The sequence below is a fragment of the Phyllopteryx taeniolatus genome, chromosome 14, assembly GCF_024500385.1.
Source record: "Phyllopteryx taeniolatus isolate TA_2022b chromosome 14, UOR_Ptae_1.2, whole genome shotgun sequence".
NCBI lineage: Eukaryota > Metazoa > Chordata > Actinopteri > Syngnathiformes > Syngnathidae > Phyllopteryx > Phyllopteryx taeniolatus.
In genome coordinates, this window is record NC_084515.1 from 1,845,219 (window position 1) to 1,867,418 (window position 22,200).

Genomic DNA, 22,200 nt, shown 5'->3' on the forward strand with positions numbered 1-22,200 from the left:
GCTGTATATAGATAGATAAATAAAAAAACTGTCATAAAGCATTTTTAAATCCTCAATCCTTCTATTTAATGTTGCTTTATTTTGTCTTTCATTTATAATATATTTTATACACAGTATTTATGTTATATTTTTATCTTGTGCATGTACTCTATTAATTGTATTAATTATTAATTGTATTAATTATTAATTCATATCTTGTCCCAACGTGTGAATATATATTTTTTCATGTATGTGGGAATGTGAAGCCCTTTGAGACTCTTTTGTAATTAAGGGCTATACATATAAACTTGACTTGACATTATTATATTATACTTTAATTGTATTCTATATTATTTAATTACGTTTGTATTATAGGTCATACATCATTGTCATTCATTTTCTTGATCCCGATTGGCTATTAGAGGTCAGGTGGTTCTCCTGGCACATTGTGAGCCCTCCATTTTGAATAGCTCACACTTAAAGCTATCAAATATGGCTAGTGGGACAATAAAAGGTGATAAGCTTTCCACAAACGCTCCCAGGCACATTCTCTCCTGCCACAATTAATAAACAGCACACATTTTGTCCGCGGGAGACGGTAAAGTGATTATAAAGCCGCCATTAAGCCGCGGCACTTGACATTTAATAACTTTTTATTGAGATTCTGGCGGCGACCGCAGATGCTGCCGTGCTTGCCTTGGACAATAAAAAGTCGGAAAGACATAGAGAATGCGAGAGAGCGTCCATTCTTCAAGTGTCACGCCGACGTTAATCGCCGCTCGTAGAGACAACGAGAAAACCTCAGCCAAAGCTGAGCAATATTAAGCCAGATCATTGGTCATTTCCCTCTTAGCTTAGGGGCTAGCGTCATTGTCTGCATTAGAGAAACAGAGCGGGAAATGGCAGAGTGTGGGGAAGGTGGTTGAAAGGCAGATACCGGTAGTTAAAATTGAAAAAAAAAAGGTTTTAAAAAGAACAAAAAATGCTGGCCACTTCTCGCCCAGCGGAACTCATTGGGGCCTTATCGGCTGATGAAAAAAAAAAAAAAATTGTAAAAGGAAGTCAGGCTCACCAATATTTATTGTACTTTAATTACTGATTGGCGGCATGGTGGCCGACTGGTTAAAGCGTCAGCCTCACAGTTCTGGGCACCCGGGTTCATCCCCGGCCCCGCCTGTGTGGAGTTTGCATGTTCTCCCCGTGCCTGCGTGGGTTTTTTCCAGGCACTCCGGTTTCCTCCCACATCCCAAAAACATGCATTAATTGGAGACTCTAAATTGCCCGTAGGCGTGACTGTGAGTGCGAATGGTTGTTTGTTTCTCTGTGCCCTGCGATTGGCTGGCAACCAGTTCAGGGTGTACCCCGCATCCTGCCCGATGACAGCTGGGATAGGCTCCAGCACGCCCGCGACCCTAGTGAGGAGAAGCGGCTCAGAAAATGGATGGATGGGTGGATGGATGGATCGATGGATAATTACTGATGGATTTTTAGTTTACATTTAAATGATTATTATTGCTACAAATTCTTTATATTTTAACAAACACTTACGTTGCAAATATTTAGTAATCTATATTTTATTACTATTATTATTTTATTGTATTACAAATAATTACAGTATAAACATTTTAAATGATTATTAGAAGTAGTATTATAAGTAGGACTTTATTTTAAGCTAATTTTATTATTTAAATTTTTTTAAATAACTAATGGTGGACGACTGGTTAGCACATCTGCCTCACAGTTCTGAGGACCGGGGTTCAAATCACGGCCCGGCTGTGTGGAGTTTGCATGTTCTCCCTGTGCCTGCGTGGGTTTTCTCAGGGTACTCTCGTTTCCTCCTACATCCCAAAAACATGCAGGGTAGGTTAATTGAATACTCTTAATTGACCTTAGGTGTGGTTGTGTGCGCGAATGGTTGTTTGTTTATATGTGCCCTGCGATTGGCTGGCAACCAGTTAAGGGTGTACCCCGAAGGTGGCTGGGATAGGCTCCAGCACACCTGCAACCCTAGTGAGGATAAAGCGGGCCGGAAAATTGATGGATAATTAATTTTATTTTACTAATTTATTAGCTTATGCAGCTTGTGAAGTGGTTGGTCAGTGTAGATGCACAAATTAGCTGCCACTTCATAATAACATTTACATTGATTTACTATATTGTATTTGTTTTTACATTTGTCGAAGCATCACATTATTGTAAATTGTAATTTTTTCCTAGATAATTCTGGTGATAGGAGTTCGCCCAACCAGTCTACATGTGTTTTGTGGACTTGGAGAAGGTGCTCAACCGTGTCCCTCGGGGAGTCCTGTGGGGGGTGCTTCGGGAGTATGGGGTACCGAACCCCCTGATACGGGCTGTCCAGTCCCTGTACGACCAGTGTCAGAGTTTGGTCCGCATTGCTGGCAGTAAGTCGGACTCATTTCCGGTGAGCGTTGGACTCTACCAAGGCTGCCTTTTGTCACCGATTCTGTTCATAACTTTGATGGACTGAATTTCAAGGCGCAGACGAGGCGCAGAAGGGGTCCGGTTTGGTGCCCTTGGTATTGCATCTCTGCTTTTTGCAGATGATGTGGTTCTGTTGGCTTCATCAAGCCGTTATCTCCAACTTTCACTGGAGCAGTTCGCAGCCGAGTGTGAAGCGGCTGTGATGAAAATCAGCACCTCCAACTCTGAGACCATGGTCCTCAGTCAGAAAAGTGATGAGATCCTACCCCAAGTGGAGCAGTTCAAGTATCTTGGGGTCTTGTTTCACGAGTGAGCGAAGAATGGAACAGGAGATCAACAAGCGGATCGGTGCAGCGTCTGCAGTGATGCGGACTTTGTATCGGTCCATTGTGGTGAAGAAGGAGCTAAGCCGAAAGGCGAAGCTCTCAATTTACCGGTCGATCTACGTTCCTACCCTCACCTATGGTCATGAGCTGTGGGTCGTGACCGAAAGAATTAGATCCCGGATAAAAGCAGCTGAAATGACTTTCCTCTGCAGGGTGTCCGGGGTCTCCCTTAGAGATAGGGTGAGAAGCTCGATTATCCTGGAGGGGCTCAGACTAGAGCCGCTGCTCCTCCACATTGAGATGAGCCCGATGTCGGGGCTCGGGCATCTGATTAGGATGCCTCCTGGACCCCTCCCTGGTGAGGTGTTCTGGGCATGTACCACCGGGAGTCCGGCGACCCAGGACATGCTGGAGAGACTATGTTTCCCAGCTGGCCTAGGAACGCCTCGGGAGCCCCCCGGAAGAGCTGGATGAAGTGGCTGGGGAGAGGGAAGTCAGGGCTTCCCTGCTAAAGCTACTGTCCTTGCGGCCCGACCTCGGATAAGCAGAAGAAAATGAATGGATAGAAGAATTATGATGATAGGTGATTATGATTATAGGTGATTATGATTATTATTTTGTTTTTACTTTATTTGATTTTCATTTCTTCCTTTTTACTCCAAAAACACGTTCAGGAAAAATTGGATAACATATAATATAGTTAAATACAATTAAATTTAGCATCTTTGGGGTCCTGTTGAAAGGCGTGATATATAATCGAAGCTATCACTATTAAGGATTATGAGAGAATACACCTAGCAACTGAAAAGCTGCTCTGTATTAACTATATAGCCCCTCACCTCGGAGACCCTCGCCGACCCCGAGCGCCAGGCCATCTTTGGTCCACTGGACGATGCCGCTGTAGTTGAAGACCACGCAGGAGAGAACCACTCGTTCGCCCAGGACCACAGATTGGTCGGCCGGCTCCTGGGAGAAGCGAACGCACCACGCTGCGGAAAAAAAGAAACAAAGTGACATCTTGTGGGTGAAACTTGTCTCTTAATAGGGACAATGAAGTTTTTGATTTCATGCGTGTACAGTATATTAAAAAACACCAGAATCACTGATTGTTCCCAATAGTCTGTTTTCTTGCTTCTTTTTTGTAGTTAATGCTCAAGCACATATCCAGTCAGATTTCAGCCCTGTGTGTTGCCAGGTAGAAAAACCTCCCCATTGTTTTCAATTTTATTTGGAATAGAAGTGCCATTGAAAAAAAGCATAATTCACAGCTGCTGGTTGAAATGAGGTCTCGTGAGACATGCTTGAAGACAGTTTGATCTCCCCAAACGTTTTGAGAGCATTTTTTACCATCATTTTGTGGTCCCAAAATTGAAAGCTAACACTAATTTCAAGTATACTTCTCCAGCTCTGTTTGACCACTTTCCCTCTTTCTGTTTTTGTTTTGACATGCATAAACACAACTATGGCAAGTACCTAATTTGGCGCTAAAACTTTCGTAATGTAATACTAGCTTGTTTGGAAATTTAAAAATTTAATTAAAAAATAACTGCTCCTAATCGCGGTAAACCATTTAATCTCTGTTCTAGATCCTCTCAGACCACATTTTCTACATGGTACTCAAAAACAAGTGGCGTGATGCTAACTGACTAAGACTAAGGCTAACTGCATATGTAAACTCACTTTCAGCTCTGTTTGTAACACTTCTTTTGCAGAACAAAATGCTGCTCCTGCTTCCTGTCTTTATTTCTTTTCAACACACATTAAGACAAGTATGACAAGCTCTACATTTTGGCACTAAATTCAATAGTAACGTAATACTAGACGTTTGGAATTTTAGCACTACTGCTTTTCATCACGTCAAAGGGTCAAAACCATATTCTACATTGTCTCAGACGCCAATTTATACATGGGACTCAAAAACAAGTGGCACAGTCATGCTAACTGGCTAAAGCTAATTCTAACTGCATATACAGGTATAAAGTCACTTCTAGTTCTGTTCAAATGTGACATATATGAAGCACATGCTGAATTTCAACACTAAATACAGTAATAATGGTAGTAATGTAATATTATGCTACCTTTGAAATTTAATCACGGTTTATCACGACACTATCATCCTTATGCTATACTGTACGATTTTGGACGTGTCAGACAAAAATTTCTACATGGGACTCAAATAGAAGCGCTGTGGTCATGCTAGCTGAGTAAAGCTAATGCTAACCTCCAGCTGTGTTTGTAATACATTTTAAGAAGCACAAATATGACCACTTGTCGCTTTTTTTTCAACATACATATGTAACGGTGGCAGTCCTGTGGTGTCCAACCACACCTGGGCTTCGAACCCACGCTGCCTCCATGTCACCGGTTGGAAGTCAAGTGCACCGGCTGCTGAGCTAAAAGGACAGGCTGCTCTGTTACGCTGACCATACACACTGAGACACTACCAGCAATACAGAATACAAACTGGAATTTTATTGCACTTAATCGGTAACTACATTCATCCCTATGCAACGCCTATTTTGGCCCTCTCAAATGATAATTTCTGCAGTCATTTCTGTGGTCATGTTAACTAGCTAAAGTTAACAGTATAAGCGAAGCCTAATACTTTAGTTTGTGGCATATAGGAACTTTTAAACAACACAACAGTCTCATTTGCATTCTTGTCATCCGTTTGTTGTTTCTTCTCCTCGACGACTTTTCAAGGTCTCTCGGCAGATTTCGTTGGTACTTGTGTGTGTGGTTGTGTGTGTGTGTGTGCATATGCAGGCGTTTTTGCGAGACATCAGTGCAGAGCTGCTCTTTTTTTTTCAAGCCCCATCACACAGTACAAAGGATTCTGCTTACACGCTCGCATTTCCCCCGGCAAAATAAGCCTTTTGGCTACAGCAGCGCCCCGTTAGAGCCTGCGCCGTGTAAAGACTACAAGTGCAGCATGCAAACACACACACATAAACACACACAGTGTCAGCTGTGGAGGCGACAGTTTGCAGCCGTTTGCATCATCAGGTTATGTTGTTTCATATTCTCAAAGCAAGTCTTGCACGCTAATTAAGCAAGAGCATGTGCTTTATATCCACACAAACACATGCACACACACTCCCACTCCCAAACACTCACTCCAAAACACATACACACACACGCACACACACCCCTACACACACACACAAAGCTGTGAGTAATTCACAGCACAAAGTAAGTCACAAAGTGATTCCACGCCACGGTTTGGGTGTTTGTCTTCCCCATGGGATCGTGTTCGCAGATCCCTCTTTAAAACAATCCCATTAGTTAATGAAGGCGACGACGGCGGCTAATTAGGTGAACGGCAGGGTCCCCGCGGCAGCGAGGCGCAAACAAGAGGGAGATTGGAGAAAACCGTCAAGGGCGGATTGTGCAATTGTACGACTTTGAAGTTTGATCACCTTTTGCTGTTGTGGAGTCAGTTGATATTGGTAGCATTGGACACAATCTCTAGGAGGAGTTTGCTTTAGAAGAAACTATGGAAATGGCTTAAAATTACCCTTAAATGTACGCTTCAGGCCAAAATGGCAGACTTCCTTTGTTTCTTCAGACGTAGCTTCTTGAGACTTTTTTGTGGATCTACTCATAATAGACATGACAACCAAATTTCATTTTGCTAGGGGAAACTGTCATTGGATGCCTTATGCTAATAAGTCAAATTAAATTTTGCTGCCATGCTCAACCTATATGCAACGATGAAAAATAAAACTTTTTCCAATATCGTCCATCTGTGTAGTAGAAGAGGTTCCAGTCTCATAGAAATCATGCAAAATCTCTCGGGAGAGTTTTCCTTTGTAGGACCCCAGGAATGCCCAAAATGTCCCTAAAATGATCTCTCAAAAAAAAAATGGAAGACTTCCTGTCTTTTTGAGTATGGCTCCTTGGGATTTTTTTGTGCATCTACTCATGATAGACATGCTTACAAAATTTCATGTTCTTATGTGAAACTAGGGGGCAGCAGAGTGGAGGACTGTTTAGCACATCTGCCTCACAGTTCTGAGGACTCGGTTCAAATCCGGCCTCCCCTGTGTGGAGTTTGCATGTTCTCCCCATGCCTGTGTGGGTTTTCTCCAGGCGCTCCTCAAAAACAAAATACGTGGTAGGTTAAGTGAAGGCTCTAAATTGTCCGTAGGTGTGAATGTGAATGCGAATGGTTGTTTGTTTATATGTGCCCTGCGACTGGCTGCCGACCAGTTCAGGGTGTACCCTGCCTCTCGCCCGAATATAGCTGGGAAAGGCTCCAGCACGTCCGTGACCCTAGTGAGGATAAGCGGAACGGAAGATGAATGAATGAATGATTAAAACTCAGTTAAGTAGAATTATGTAAAATACAAATAAATTCCCCTGCGAATGGTTGTTTGTTTATATGTACCCTGCGAATGGCTGGTGACCAGTCCATGGGTGTACCCCGGCTATGGCCGAAGATAGCTGGGATAGGCTCCAGCATACCCACGACCCTAGTGAGGATAAGCGGAATGGAAAATGGGCTGATGTGAAAGTAGGTTTTGAGTATAGCTTTTGAAAGACCCCTGGAAATGGCCAAAAGTAACATAAAATGGCTGATTAAAACCAAAATGACTGCCCTCCGATGTCTTTGTGGGGGCATGAATTCTCAAGACCTTTTGGGGGGTCTACTCATGATAAATAAGCATACCAAATTTCTTGTTCCTATGTGAAACTAGGTTTTGAGTATGGCTTTAGACAGACCCTTGTAGGTGGTCAAAATGAGCCTAAAATTTACTATACGAGCAGAAATGGCTGACTTTCCAAGCATGGCTTCTTGACATTTTTTTGTGGGTTTATTGATTACAGACATTGCTATTAAATTTTATGTTGTTATATAAAACTGGTTTTGAGTATGGCTTTAGAAAGACTCTTGGAGGTTGCCGAGATGAACCTAAAATGTCCGCTTTAAACCAAAATGGCTGACTTGCTTGTTTTTTTTTCAGGCATGGCTTCTTGAGACTTTTTGGGAATCTACTCAGGACCAAACCTGTCAACCAAATTCATGTTGCTAAGTGAAACTGGTTTTGAATAATGGCTTTATGGAAATTTCATACACAACACAATTAATGTCAAACTCTTTGAGCTTCTTATTCAAATATCCAAGGTCAAACAATAGCGTCATTTTTAGCTAATTTATGGACATTACAGGTCCTGGATATGTGTGTGAGCGTATGTGCGTGTGTGTGTGTGTGTGTGTGTGTCCAGTCAGCCTGGAGCGGCGGCGGCAGCGGCTCAGATTGTAGACGGGAGAATCATACTGACAGAGAACAGAGATGTAATTAACCCTACGGGATACACCACCGCCTTCCTCATCCCTCCTTCTTGCAACACAGATCCCCCGCCCACACACACACACACACACACACACACACACACACACACACACACACGGCATTCTCCACCATCAGCATTCCCTGGTGAGTTCCTCTCCCCGTGTGCGTACTCTCCCTTATTTACAACATCCTTCCTCGTTTCTCCTTGCCTTCTCTCCCGCTCTTACAATCCAGATATTGGAATGCTCCAAATTAGGACGGTTTGGCATTTGCAGAGGTCTGCCGTCCCACCTTTCGAGTTTGCTCTGAGTTAGCAGGATTGCTGAAAGAAGACGGCAGGGTTTTCCACAAAGGGAGGAGGCCTTTTGAAAGCTACCTTGTCGTCAATGGAAAACAAATGGCTCTTTCATTCGGAAAGGAGCGAGGTGGAATATTACTGCAACAACCGAGTGTGTGAGAGCGTTTCAGCGGTGTGTGAGAGCGAACATTTTTTTAAGTTGTGAGTGTAGCAAAAACACTTTCAGTAGTGTGCACAGGAGCGTTTCAGTTGTTTGTGTGTGAGAGCATTTCAGTAGCGCATGTGAGAGCATTTCAGTTATGAGTGTGAGAGTATTTCAGTATTTTCTGTTGGAGCATTTCAGTCATGTGTGCAGTGTTGCCACAGTTACCTTGAAAAAGTAACTTAGTTACTTTACTGATTACTTGATTTCAAAAGTAACTAAGTTAGAAAAAAGTAACGTTTTAGTTACTTTCAGCAGCTGCCAAGTGGCAGTAATATTACTTATCCACAGTATAAAAAAAGCATTAGCTTAACCGTACCCATTACTTGGTAATGTACACCACACAAGTTACAGAATCATGTCATCAACATGAACCAATAACTTAAATTGTAAGCAAGTTTTTTTTAACATGCACTGCGTAGAAGTGGTTGTACGAGAACATTTATTATAGTCATTGTTCAATCAAATTGTATTTATATAGCACTTTACATGCATAAAAAAATGCAACCAAAAGTGCTTCTCTGAGATAAACATGACGAGACACTGGAATTAAACTTAAAAAGACTAAAAAAGACAATAGGTCAGTATAAAAACTGAAGGACAATAAGAAATACAATAAAATGACAAATGAAATAAAATGTCTTCTTAAGTGTACCGACAAGTGCCGCGATGTTGGCATGTGTTGTATAATGGCGCTGTTGGGCAGAATCCTCGCGTTTCCAAAAAAAAAAATACTTGGAGTTACCAAACATTGCATCATTAACATTAGTATTATACCTTGTATTGCAATCATATACCATTGTGCACCAAGATCAACACAGCACCACCCCTAAATCATGTTCAATTGCTAGTTGAATACACTACAAAAATTGCTAATTTATACCCTCAAGGCTGACCATTTCCTTCTGCACCAAAGCATTCCAGCCATCCTTTTTAGCAAAACAGGCTTACTTAAATGTATCTAACCTATTGTCACTCGTTATTTTCTAAAAAAAAACAAAAAAAACATCCAGACTTTAAGTCTTGAGGCGACATAATGCCGCACGGCTCCACTTTAGTGAGGAAGAGGCGGACTTTTACTTCTCAGACAGTTCAAGTGTCCAAGAGAGTTAAGCAATTTGTTCTCAAACTATTTTCAACACTTTAAATTGGTTAATAATGCATGAAATTAACACACGACGTTGGGACAGACCAATCGTATCGATTAGAGAAAACATGAAATTGGCCACATTTTAACATACTGGGTGTCTGCCCGACAATGACGATAATAAAGTTCTTGTCATTGTACAACTTGTATAACAGTGCAAATTTACTCCCTCCTCAATATAATCTAATAATAACCCAACACATTAACGTCTAAACCGATAGCAGCAAAAGGGAATACACCTCTAAGTGAAACATAAAAAAATTTACTTACTCAGATATTCATATTTTCAAATGATGTCTTTTTTTGGGAGGGTACACCCTGCATTATTTATAATCAGTTAAGGATATAACACACAAATGCAGTAAGTACTGGATCAGTGTGCGTATGCGTGTGTGTGATTGTAAAAATGAGCGTTGTGAGTCACGTTTGTTGGTTCTTGCATGACACGGGCGCTGACTCATCGCTGGAGCCGGGCCGGTGTTGAGGCTCACACTTGTCAGGGAACGAGGAAACACACTAGGACGCAGGAACAGGAACGAGGTCAGCTGTAAGTGGTGAACACCGCCTTTACCCTCATGAGGATAAATGCGTGCAGACTGTTTGCTTTTCTTAATGGCAACTGCTTTCAAATCACTCTGTTCCAGTCACAATTCCCAACAGATCTTATTTAAACTTCATTTTATTATGAATTGGTGTTAATGGAAGAACCCTATTGATTTTTAGGCAGGGTCTGGCAAGATGGTGGAGGTATTAGAAGGCAAACCAGAGCTATGTTAGTTTAAAATTTCTGATGATTTTGATTTCAATCAGTTGCGATACTTTAAACAATCTTCTTAAACACTTTCAGGGGTCATTTATTCTATGCCAAACCGAGAACCCTGCTGACTTTTAAAATGACTGATTTTAGAAAGTGTTTTCACTCAGTGTTTGACACTAATGCATGTCCATACTACACGCGCACACACACACAAATGTAGATGGACACGTGCATGCGTACATGAGCACAGGTACATGCCACACACACACTCACACACGCACACTGACTGTTGATGTCGTTGTTTGTTGATTTCCCAGCATCCCCTTGCCGCCTCTTTCATTTCCTTTCCAGCGGCAGCGCAGCACCGTGACGCCAATCGCCAAGGAGACGGCAAGCAAACTGAGCGCTTACTGCAAATCACACGCACTCACAACAAAAAAACTCAACCGAGGGACATTTAACAAACATACACCTACACACACACACACACGCACACACACAAACACTAGACACACATGGACAGAAATGTACAAAGACACACACATGCACAGGTATAAAGACACACATACACGCATAGCCTATTATAGGCATACACAGACACACACATACACAGACATGTATATACTTGTACACACACACACACCAATGATGGACCCATATAGGCTCACACACACGCATGGATACATACCAGACATACACGCTCACAAGCACACACAAACATCTACATAGACACACCACATAGACACACATGCACATATGGACAGATGCACGTACGCACGCACACACAATCTCCCTGCAGCCTTGTCTGTAAATTGCCTTGTGCTTTCTTACATTTCATTTCATCTCTTATTTCACTTTTATTTCTTTTTTTTCTTTTTACGACACCCTCAATTATTCATCTTCTCTCTTTCTTTCCTGTCCAATTTCTTTCCATCTGGTGGCAATGATGATTTATTCACCTCTTCTTCTTCTTCCTCTTCTTCTTCTTCTCTACTGCTGCTCGTCTCCTAATTGCTTCTTAAGAGCACTAAGTGCGTACATGTGTACGCGCATGCAAGCACACACCCGCCTGGCCCCCGTTGCTTCTCCTTGGAGCACATTGTACACATATGATAGCATTAGAATCACCCAAAGAGCACAAACCATGTGTGTTTATGCATGTGTGTGTGTGTGTGTGTGTGTATGGTTTTCCTTTTGGTGCATGTAAAAGCCAGTGAGCGGTTGAAGGCCGTAAATGTTGTGCGGTCGATAAAAATGAGACCAAGCGCATCGAGGGATGAGTGTGAGTGTGTGTGTTGTGTGTGTGTGTGTGTGTTGTGTGTGTGTGTGTGTGTGTGTCTGTCTGTCTGTCTCTCTCAGGTTTTTAGTAGAGATATTTTGTGGCTAGCACCGGCAGTCATCCACAGTCATTTGAATGTAAAGTGTTCCCTCGCGATATTGCAGTTCACCTATTGCGGATTCAGTGCAATGCAGATTTCATATTTATATCGTGCATAATTAGCCATATTGCAGAATTTTAACCGTATGCTGTAATCTTTATCTGGTCAAATTAATACTTCCTTGCCTAAACCGTGAGGAATAGTAATAAGAGTCTGGGAAGAGTCATACAGCTTTAAAATTATGAATCAATAATAATAATTTCAAAAATTTGTTTGCTACTTCGATAAACAATAAAGCAATAAACGAGAGATTACTGTATTTATTTATCCATAAAACAATGCTATGCTGTTTTTAACCAAAATGCTAACACTATGCTACGAAAGCAAGGCCTGGTGGGACTGGCAAGGTTGGCCAGCTATGCTAACGAGGCGAGCTATAAGCTCTCCCGGTCATGATGTTTGTATAAGCAGATTGCTTTGTGTTTGGAATTAAGAAATAGAAATACTCTTCAAACAAATCAAATTTAGACAAATCCATGATAAAACTGCCACCTTGCACAAAAGAAATAATCCACAAAGTAAAATTAAAGCCGCTCCTCTCGCCAGTTGTTCATGAAAACCGCCACCTTGCATGATGGAAATACACAGAACTAGAAATAATCCACAAAGTAAAAAATGTCCAAGGCATGATCAGTCACAATATACATGGCATAATGCAATGGCTCCTCTCGCCATTTAGTCATGATGAAACCACCACTTTGCACAATAGCGATAAACACAACAACCAGAAATAATCCACAAAGTCAAAAACGTCCACAACACGATTGGTCAAGCACAAAGAACAGTGTGATTGCGCTGGCACAATGCAGGCCTAATAACTAAAGTGACAGTTCCTCTCGTCAGTTATTCATGACAAAACCCCCACCCTTGCAAAACAGAAAAACAGAAGGACTCGAATTAATCCAAAGAAGTCAGACTTGATCACACATGTACACCTGCAATGTTGTTGTCACATAACTAAATGTGATGCCTCTTCTCGCCAGTTATTCAAGACAAAAGTGCCACCTTGTACAACAGAAATAAACACAGCGACTCAGAACAATCGACAAAGTTAAAAAAAAAAAAGCCCACTGCATGCTTGATCACATGCGCAGGCACAATATACGTGACAAAACTATTGTGATTGTTCCTCTAGCTAGTTTTTTATGATAATCGCCACCTTGCACAACAGAAATAAACAGAACGAAATAATCCACAATGTCAAAAAGCTCCACAAAATGCTTGGTCTTGCACAGGTATACACAATCAGTGCAATTGCTCCCCTCCCAAATTAGTCACAATAAAAGTGGTACCTTGCACAATAGAAATAAACAACGGTGAGAGGCAATCCAAAAAGTAAAAAAAAAAAAAAAAGAAAAAAAGTGCATGGCCATGATATTCGCCAGTTATTCATAAAACCTGCCACCACCTTGAACATTAGAAATAATCCAGACAGTCAAAAAAGTCCACAACACACTTTGGTCATGCACAGGGAAAATGATAAACGTGATTGCTCCACTTGCCAGTTATTGAACTGTTATGTAACTGCTACACTGCACGATACAAATAAACGACGTCCAAGTCAAAATAGTCCATGACATGCTCTGTCACATACATAGGCATAGGTACAATGTACCAGGCATAATGCGATGGCTCCGCTCACCAGTTAGTCATCGTAACCACCACCAGCGACCGAAGGGGCGCAGGTTCTAATCCCGGCTCCCACAGTCTGCATGTCAAAGTGTCCTTGGGCAAGACACTGAACCCTTAATTTGCTCCCAGTGGGCCTGCCAGCATGTTGCATGGCAGCAGCTCTCCATTGGTGTATGACTGTGTGTGTGTGAATGGGTGAATATGAGGCTTTGTAAAGCACTTTGGGCACTGTGATGGTGTAGATAAAGCGTTATATACAGTAAGTGCAGTCCATTTACCATTTATAAATCAGCAGAACGATTCGGAACAATCCACACAGTCAAGAAAGAATTCAACAGCAGCTCAGCAACAATGTACATGTCAAAATGCGATGGCTCCTCTAAACAGTTATTCACGATGAAACCACCGCCTTGAAGGGTAGAAATAAACACAAAAGGGCCAGAAATAATCCACAAAGTGGAGGCCAGCAGGAGACAGGACAGAGAGGGTTGCCAACCATTTAAAGAGGAAAAGCAGCATTGATTAAAGTGAAATGTGTGCGTCAGTCCTGCTTACATTGTGTGCGTGCGTGCACATTCCCAGACAATGCGGCATCCCCATCATTAGCCACATACACCGAGCGCGACCTGGCCCGCCGTGCAAGCAGATGAGTCATTATCCAAATAAGCGCCGCGCTCAGTCAGCAGCAACCGCCGCGCCGTTACTTCCTCTTCAATAAGAATCGGCGATGTGAGCGCTCCGCTCAGGCGGAACCAGATGATGAGATTCCAGAGGAGAGAGAATAAATGAAGGAAAAAAGAAAAGCAAAAACAAGCTCGGCGAACAAAACTTGGAAGAAGCGAGAGTCAGACATGAAATGTTCTAGAGGGGATAAGTGGATGATGGGAAGTTGTATGCGGTAAGACTTAAGTCTGCCTTCTAACAATTACACTGCTCAAAGTCATGAAATATTGTACGCATGTAGGACTTTAGCCTCGCAAGTACAAATTTACAATGTGTATACTTTGAAAGCTGAACAATTTGACAGTATTTATATCCAGTAAATAAATACTGTATATAGTTTCTATTCATTTTATATGCTTTGGTTTATTCATTTTGTTTTATACTGTATGTATTCTATATTTTAGATGTACTTTATTATTTTCATATTTAGTCTTTATCGTTTGGTATATTTATTGTATGTTTGTTATATGTTTATGTATTTCTGCAGTTAGTTTTAAAAAATTTTAATTTTATATTTATTTTACGTAATTTTTGTTTTTATTTATATTTACTTTATTCTACATTTTATATGCAATTTATGTTTTTCATATTTACTGTATATTTAGTTTATTGTTTATGTATTTATTTTACATTATCATTAAATGTGTTTATATTTATTTTGTATTAGTTTGTATATTTATATTATATATATTATACTATATATATTATACTATATAACTATATACTATACAGATATCATTTTAAATTAGTTTTCCTGTTTTTTACTCTAATAAAATTTTGCATATTTTATTTTATTACATTTATATTAATGTTCATATTTTTTACACTATTTTTCCTATATATTTATACTTATTTAATATATTGTATTTATATTTTTTGCCATTTGTTTTTAGCTTCCCCCGTCCCAAACAACACAATGAGCAATGAGCAATGACATATCTATCCATCCATTTTCTTTACCGCTTATCCTCACTAGGGTCGCGGGCTGCTGGAGCCTATCCCAGCTATCTTCGGGCGAGAGGCGAGGTACACCCTGAACTGGTCACATTCACACCTACGGGCAATTTAGAGTCTTCAATCAACCTACCATGCATGTTTTTGGGATGTGGGAGGAAACCGGCATGCCCGGAGAAAACCCACGCAGGCACGGGGAGAACATGCAAACTCCACACAGGCGGGACCGAAATTTGAATCGCTGTCCCCAGAACTTTGAGGCAGACGTGCTAACCAGTCGTGCCGGCCAATTACATATAATTAATTTTAAATAATTACATTTGATAAATAACATTTTATGTTAAATGTACACAAAATAATATTTTATGAACGTCATTTTTTGCTAGAACTAAAACAATTTTTTATGTTTCACCTTTTAAGAAGTTAACAAGTCACTCAGGTGTACGACTTCTGCTGCAGATTTGCTCTCGCATGCAGATCAGGTTACCATACGTGTCTGTATCGTGCTGTTTTTAGGCCAAGACTGTGTAAAAAAAGATGTAACCACTTCACTTATTTACACGGATGCTCTCTTGACGAATTTGTTTACTATTGAGGCAGACATGAGCAGCCGTCAGGAGCTTAGCTTAGCCTGGCTGAACTCTGCGACACGGTTTCCACCTTTAGCACTAACATTACACACACAAACACACATTGTGAGTGATTGACATGCCTCCAGACTGAAAAAGGATGAGTACAAATAGAGCGATGGTGTGTTCTGGGCAGGGGGGTGGAGGGCAGAGGCATGGAAGCACAGCCCGGAAACAAATCCAAACGGACAGCGGAGCGCCAAACAGAAAAGACAGACAGACAGGCTGGCTGGGTGAATGGATGGAGAGACCGTTTGGTCAAGTGTCCTCGGCTACTCCTGGAAAAAAAAATAAAAAAATAGAAGACGCCAACAGGTGCTGCCAAAGGAACAACCCCAAATGTTTTACGTGCCGTGTTTCGGGTTTGATCATCATCACCGACAGTGGAAATTTTGTCAGATTTGATATAATTTTGTATATATACTTTATTTTACTTACTTTACATTATGTGACTTTGTACATCTATTTTACACTATATTGCCAAAATTATTCACTCACCTGCCTTGACTCACCTATGATTTTAAGTGATATCCCATTCTAAATCCATATGGTTTAATATGATGTTGGTCTACCCTTTGCAGCTATAACAGCTTCAACTATTGTGGGAAGGCTTTCAACAAGGTTTAGGAGTGGCTTTATGGGAATTTTTGCCAAGTCTTCCAGGAGCATATTTGTGAGGTCATACACTGATGTTGGACGAGAAGGCCTGGGTCACTGTCCACTCGAAATCGACCCAAAGACGTTCTATCGGGTTGAGGTCAGGACTCTGTGCAGGCCAGTCAAGATCTTTCATACCAAATTCTCTCATTCATGTCTTTTTGGACCTTGCTTTTTGCGCTGGTGCACAGACATGTTGAACCAGGAAGGGGTAATCCCCAAACTGTTTACCTGTCCAAAATCTCTTGGTATGCTGAAGCATTCAGAGTTCCTTTCACTGGAGCTCAGCGGCCAATATTTTGGACTTTTACAACTTTGTGGAAAAAGTTTGGAGATGGCCTGTTCCAACATGACTGTGCATCAGTTACAACATGACTGTGCATCAGTGCACAAATCAAGGTTCATAAAGACAACAATGAGAGATTTTGATGTGGATGAACTTGACTGGCCTGTACAATCCTGATCTCAACCCTATAGAACACTTTTGGATGAATTAGACCGGAGACTGCGAGCCAGGCCTTCTCATCCAACATCAGTGTGTAACCTTACAAATGCGCTTTTGGAAAGATTGTCTTAAATTCCCATAAATACACTCCTAAACCTTGTGGAAACCCTTTCCCAAAGAGTTTAAGATGTTACAACTGCAGAGGGTGGACCGATGTCATATTAAACCATATGGATTAAGAATGGAATGCCACTTATATTCATATCTGAGTCAAAGCAGGTGAGCGAATACTTTTGGCAATATAGTGTATATTACAATGGTCTTATATTTTGTATTATTTCATGCATTCATAATTATTTTCTTCATTATGTTTAGAATTATTATTCCTTTTTATTTTTTGTAACACATACTCCAATTACTAAAAAAATTACCAATGCAATATTACATGATTAATATAAAATATTATACAGTATTTGTAAGGTTTTTTACAGTTTGTATTATGTTTTATATTTGCATAGTTATACTGCATTTATTTTTTATTATTAAAAAAACACAAATAAACGTATGTTGTTTTTTGAGGGAGGAAGGAACAGATTAATGGCATTTCCATCCATTTGAATGGGAAAAGATGATTTGAGATATGAGCTTTTTTAAGTTGTGAATATGGTCACAGAATGAATTAAGGTCATATCTAAAGGCACATATGTATTTATTTTATTTTTTATTATTATTTTGATTTATTTTTTATTATTTTTTTCTATATCCTTTTTAAAACATGTCACCAATTAGACCAACACAATATTAGATTTGTTTTTCTACAAGAATAATACTAAATGCCCATTTTCTGGAGCATAAGCCTTCATAAAGAACATTTTATTTCACATGTACCAAAAATATTTTTTTAAGATTGTGTATATAGCAAGAACTATTCTCCCAAGTGGAGAGTCGTAATCATGCATTTCAAATAAAAACCTCTGCTCCGAGTAAAACAATTGTATGTTTGTGATCACGAGGTGAAACGGCGGCCATGTTAGAGTGGAGACCTTGTACACCGTCATCCAGTGTTTGCTCTGTGCAACTTTTCTGAACATCTTTTCTGCATTACTGTACCGTGATTAGCCAGTATTGGAAGCGCTGACCATTTTTGCGAAAAGTAAAAAGCAAAAGTATTTAGATATGCGACAAAACATTAAAACTTTAACTGTCCAACGGGCTTTCTCTCCCTCGTAAATGTAGCCCGTGGATGCCAATAAAAGTAATTATTTCAATTTGAAGAGACCAGCACGGTTGTGTTAAACGATTACTAAGGACCTTCCAGGCTGCACAAAAGGGAATATTTGATCAGTTAAGAGACCAAAGAGCTAAACTAAATACGTTCTTTTAGCGTTTATTTTCAGACAGTCATTTCACAGCTAAAGGCTGCACTTTGTTGAACATTCGCCTTTCATTTTAAGTTACTCACAATACGATAAAAAAGTGCTATTTTGGCAACGATACAGATAATATCACGATACAGCAACAATCCACACATTACAAGAAAACTCATATATAATGTAACTGAAGAAGGAAAAACTTTTAAAGTCTTCAACTTGTCAACGTCTTAATCAAATACGAATTGATTGAATACAAACTTTAGTGCGTTATCAAGTTGACACATCCTTTTTTGCTATATGGTTGGCGAAAAACACAATGCCCAAGGTAAACAACTGTTTTAGACACGTTTTGTAACAGAAATTTCCTTTTTTTCCCCCTACAGTCTTTTTAAAAAACCAAACCAAAACATATATCCATCTTCTCTGCAGTGCCATTGGAAAAATATAATGATGACACCGACTTATGTGTGGGGTCTGTCACAGATAAAAAATCTTTTGAGGTTTGAAAAATCCTTATGTATTGACCAGGTCTTAGCTACACTTGTGACAAGTATAGTTATCACTATAGGGTGCAGCTAATCATGAGGCACACTGAGCACAAAAAGAGAACAGGTGACACCATGCTAATTGACAAGCTAACGTGAAATTTAGATTAGCGAAACACCAGAATCGGTGCTTAGGTAGTACAGTACACATTTAACAGAAGTCTGGCTGGAACCGCGTTAAAGTGGAGCGTAACCAACTATAAACAGCAAATTAGCAGTGTCTGGAGAGAAATACTGTAATACAACGGCTGCACAGTTAGTACACACATTTGAAAACCTGAACTTTATACCATGACAGGAATTTTAGGCCATGTCGCCCAGCCCTTTGTAATGCCCTAAAAATCTTTTTTTTAAAAACATACACCAACACACCCGCCCAGCGAACTTTTAAAAAAATCCGATTGAAACTGATCGTCAAGTTGCGTTACTTTTCTCTATCAGCGCGTGACTCTCAAGCTAGCAAATAAGTGGGAAAACTAAAGTATCCTTTCAAGGGGAACCCCGTGTTGCACATCTAAAAGCTACAGTACAGATTTTAAAATAAAACACGACACTCTGACAGTTGAAAGAAAACGTCTCTCTTGATGTAAAGATGAAATGTTCAAAGCACCGCCGAGGTATCTTGTGCCGACATCACAGGGAAACTTGATGAATGTTCAATGTTTTCTGGCCCACCGAGTCGGTTTTTTGGCATCTACAACGTAGAGGAAAATGTGAAACCTTCGCCGCGGGAAGCGCAGGGGAATGTGAAGGGAATTTTTGAAATGGGAGTGGGATGCGGTGGAGGATACGATGCATGCAAAAACTGTCATTTCACACGCAGACTTCTAATGGGGGAATTGTTCAAGCGAGATGACGGAAGCGCTTTTTGTTCTTCGGATGGAAATCGGGGAATGTGTTAGTGATTCTTCTAAGAGGCAGATAGAAGTTGGCTTTTGTCCTTTACCCCCCCAAAGATCTGTGTGTGTGTGTGTGTATATCAGAATCAGAATCATCTTTATTTGCCAAGTATGTCCAAAAAAACACGCAAGGAATTTGTCTCCGGTAGTTGGAGCCACTCTAGTATGACAACAGACAGTCAATTGACAGAGAGCACCTATGAGACATAAAGACATTGACAAAAAAAAAAAAAAAAAAAAAACAGTCACTGAGCAATAAAGGGTTGCTAATTGTCTGGTAATGCCGGTACATTTTTTTTTGACAATTGTGCAAAAGATGCAGAGTCCTGTAGCACTTAGAGCAGTTCGAATGACTAATATTGCAATAGTCCGGTGCAATGACCATTGCGCAAAGGGCGCCGAGACTTCAAGGCGTGTATGCAGTTTAAAGTGACGAGTAGCGAGATAATCTGGGACAATGTTGATTGTGCAAATGTTGAAGATACTCCTCATTTTATATATATATATATATATATATATATATATATATATATATATATATATATGTATATATGTGTGTGTTTTGTCATATTAAAATCATGGCATCTGAAAGATAGGGTATACAAATAAACAAAAAAAATCAAATAAATATACAGAATAATAAAATAATATATGTAAAATGCTATAAGAAATGCAAAATGATACAAAATACATAAATATAAAAAAAGTTTAGAAAATAATATAAGTATACATACAGTATATAAAGACGTGTATAAAGTAACAAGTCATGGCAGTTTATTATTATTTATATTCAAATATTATTTATAGGCTCTAACTTGTATATTGACTGTTTATTATTTTTTACATGGTTTTATATTTATATATTATGTTTCTTTTTTTAACTTAGTTTGTAGTTAATCCTATTTGACATGTACTGTATTTCATATAAATCCATCCATCCATCCATTTTCTGTACCGCTTCTCCTCACTAGGGTCACGGGCGTGCTGAAGCCTATCCCAGCTATCTTTGGGCGAGAGGCGGGGTACACCCTGAACTGGTCGCCAGCCAATCGCAGGGCATATATAAACAAACAACCATTTGCACTCACATTCATACCTACGGGCAATTTTGAGTTCAACTCAACCTAACACGCATGTTTTGGGGACGTCGGAGGAAACCGGAGAAAACCCATGCAGGCATGGGGAGAACATGCAAACTCCCCACAGCCGTGGCCAGGATTTGAACCCCGGTCCTCAGAACTGTGAGGCAGATGTGCTAACCAGTCGCCCACCGTGCCGGCCAATACAAATGTAATGTAACATAAATATACACTATAAATATAAACATTGACATTGCTGTGACAAACTCCTTTGTCATCCACAAGACTCGCTGTGCCAGCCTGCAGGAGAGGCCTATGACCAGTCAGCAGTTCCGGGAGGAGCTTGCTGCACACCTCCTTGGGGTTCACTTGAAAACTGGCCTTCAGGTGACCCCAGGTCAGCACCTACCTTTCCCCACAAGCAGCGGACAGACCAAAGGGCAGAGAGCCAGCATGGGGCGACGGCGCTGCAAACTCTGCACCAAGTGCACTCCCTGGAAGTGTGAGACCTGTGATGTGGGCCTGTGTTTACGGGCAGTACCACCAAGGCCTTTGAGGAGCCAGGGAGGAAATATGTCCTTGTGTGATAAAAAAAACAAAAAAAACCAAGCCTGTACATAGTTCATATTTTATGCATTTTTTGCACATTTAGAGACAAAGAATCAGAATTATTTATTGTAAATAGTTTTATAAATGTCAAATTTAAACTGTTAACATACAAAACCTGTTGTTCATGTTCAATTGCATTGTTTTTCCCACTAAAACTCTTAAAATCAAATTTCGATTTTGTGTTTCTCTTCATTTTAAACTCTTATTACACTCTTGTGACATGTAGTAAATTATGAATTACTGCTAGATATTAAAAATTCCAAAAGCACTTATTCACAGAACATTTTCTGACCCTTTCATCGTCAAAATAAGCAAAAAAGTCCAGGTGGACATTTTGAGGCTTAGGTGTTAAGTATTGGTGGCTGTTATCGGCAGCCTTCATGAGTACCTGATACCGATATCTGGTATCGGTACACATCCATCCCTAAAATAAAATACATCTAATATACACTATCCCAAAAATATATCTATGTAAAAATATGTCCAAAATATAAATAATACATTCCCCAAATGGTTTCAGCCCAGCTCTCAAGCTCCCGGTAGCCCCTCCTCCCCCTTCTAGCTGTCACTTTGACTATTTCCATCCGTCTGTTTATCTGTTTATCTGTTTTGCCTCTTTGAGGTTGCCTTGCTGTCTCTCACACGCACGCGCGCACAAAAAAGACGGGCACATGCTCACCCGCCTTCCTTCTTCAGTCTCCTGGGGGTGAGCTTACGCAGAGGAAGTGGGACAAGGAGCAGATCAAACTTCAATCTGAACACCCC

General features: G+C 40.3%; 1 protein-coding gene and 1 long non-coding RNA gene across 6 annotated transcripts in view; one reads left to right on the forward strand and one right to left on the reverse strand.

The window, feature by feature from the left end:
- kirrel1b (kirre like nephrin family adhesion molecule 1b) overlaps positions 1–22,200 on the reverse strand; it is a 106,417-nt gene that overhangs the window by 53,837 nt on the left and 30,380 nt on the right. For all 5 annotated transcript variants that reach the window (XM_061797933.1, XM_061797932.1, XM_061797931.1 and 2 more), the window contains exon 2: positions 3,590–3,739. In XM_061797933.1, the coding sequence (XP_061653917.1) occupies positions 3,590–3,739 (150 nt within the window). The remainder of the gene's footprint in view (positions 1–3,589; positions 3,740–22,200) is intronic.
- Positions 8,164–17,846, forward strand: LOC133489148 (uncharacterized). The gene is made up of 3 exons (XR_009791829.1): positions 8,164–8,191; positions 8,282–14,420; positions 15,222–17,846. It is a non-coding gene; the product is annotated as an uncharacterized LOC133489148 (long non-coding RNA).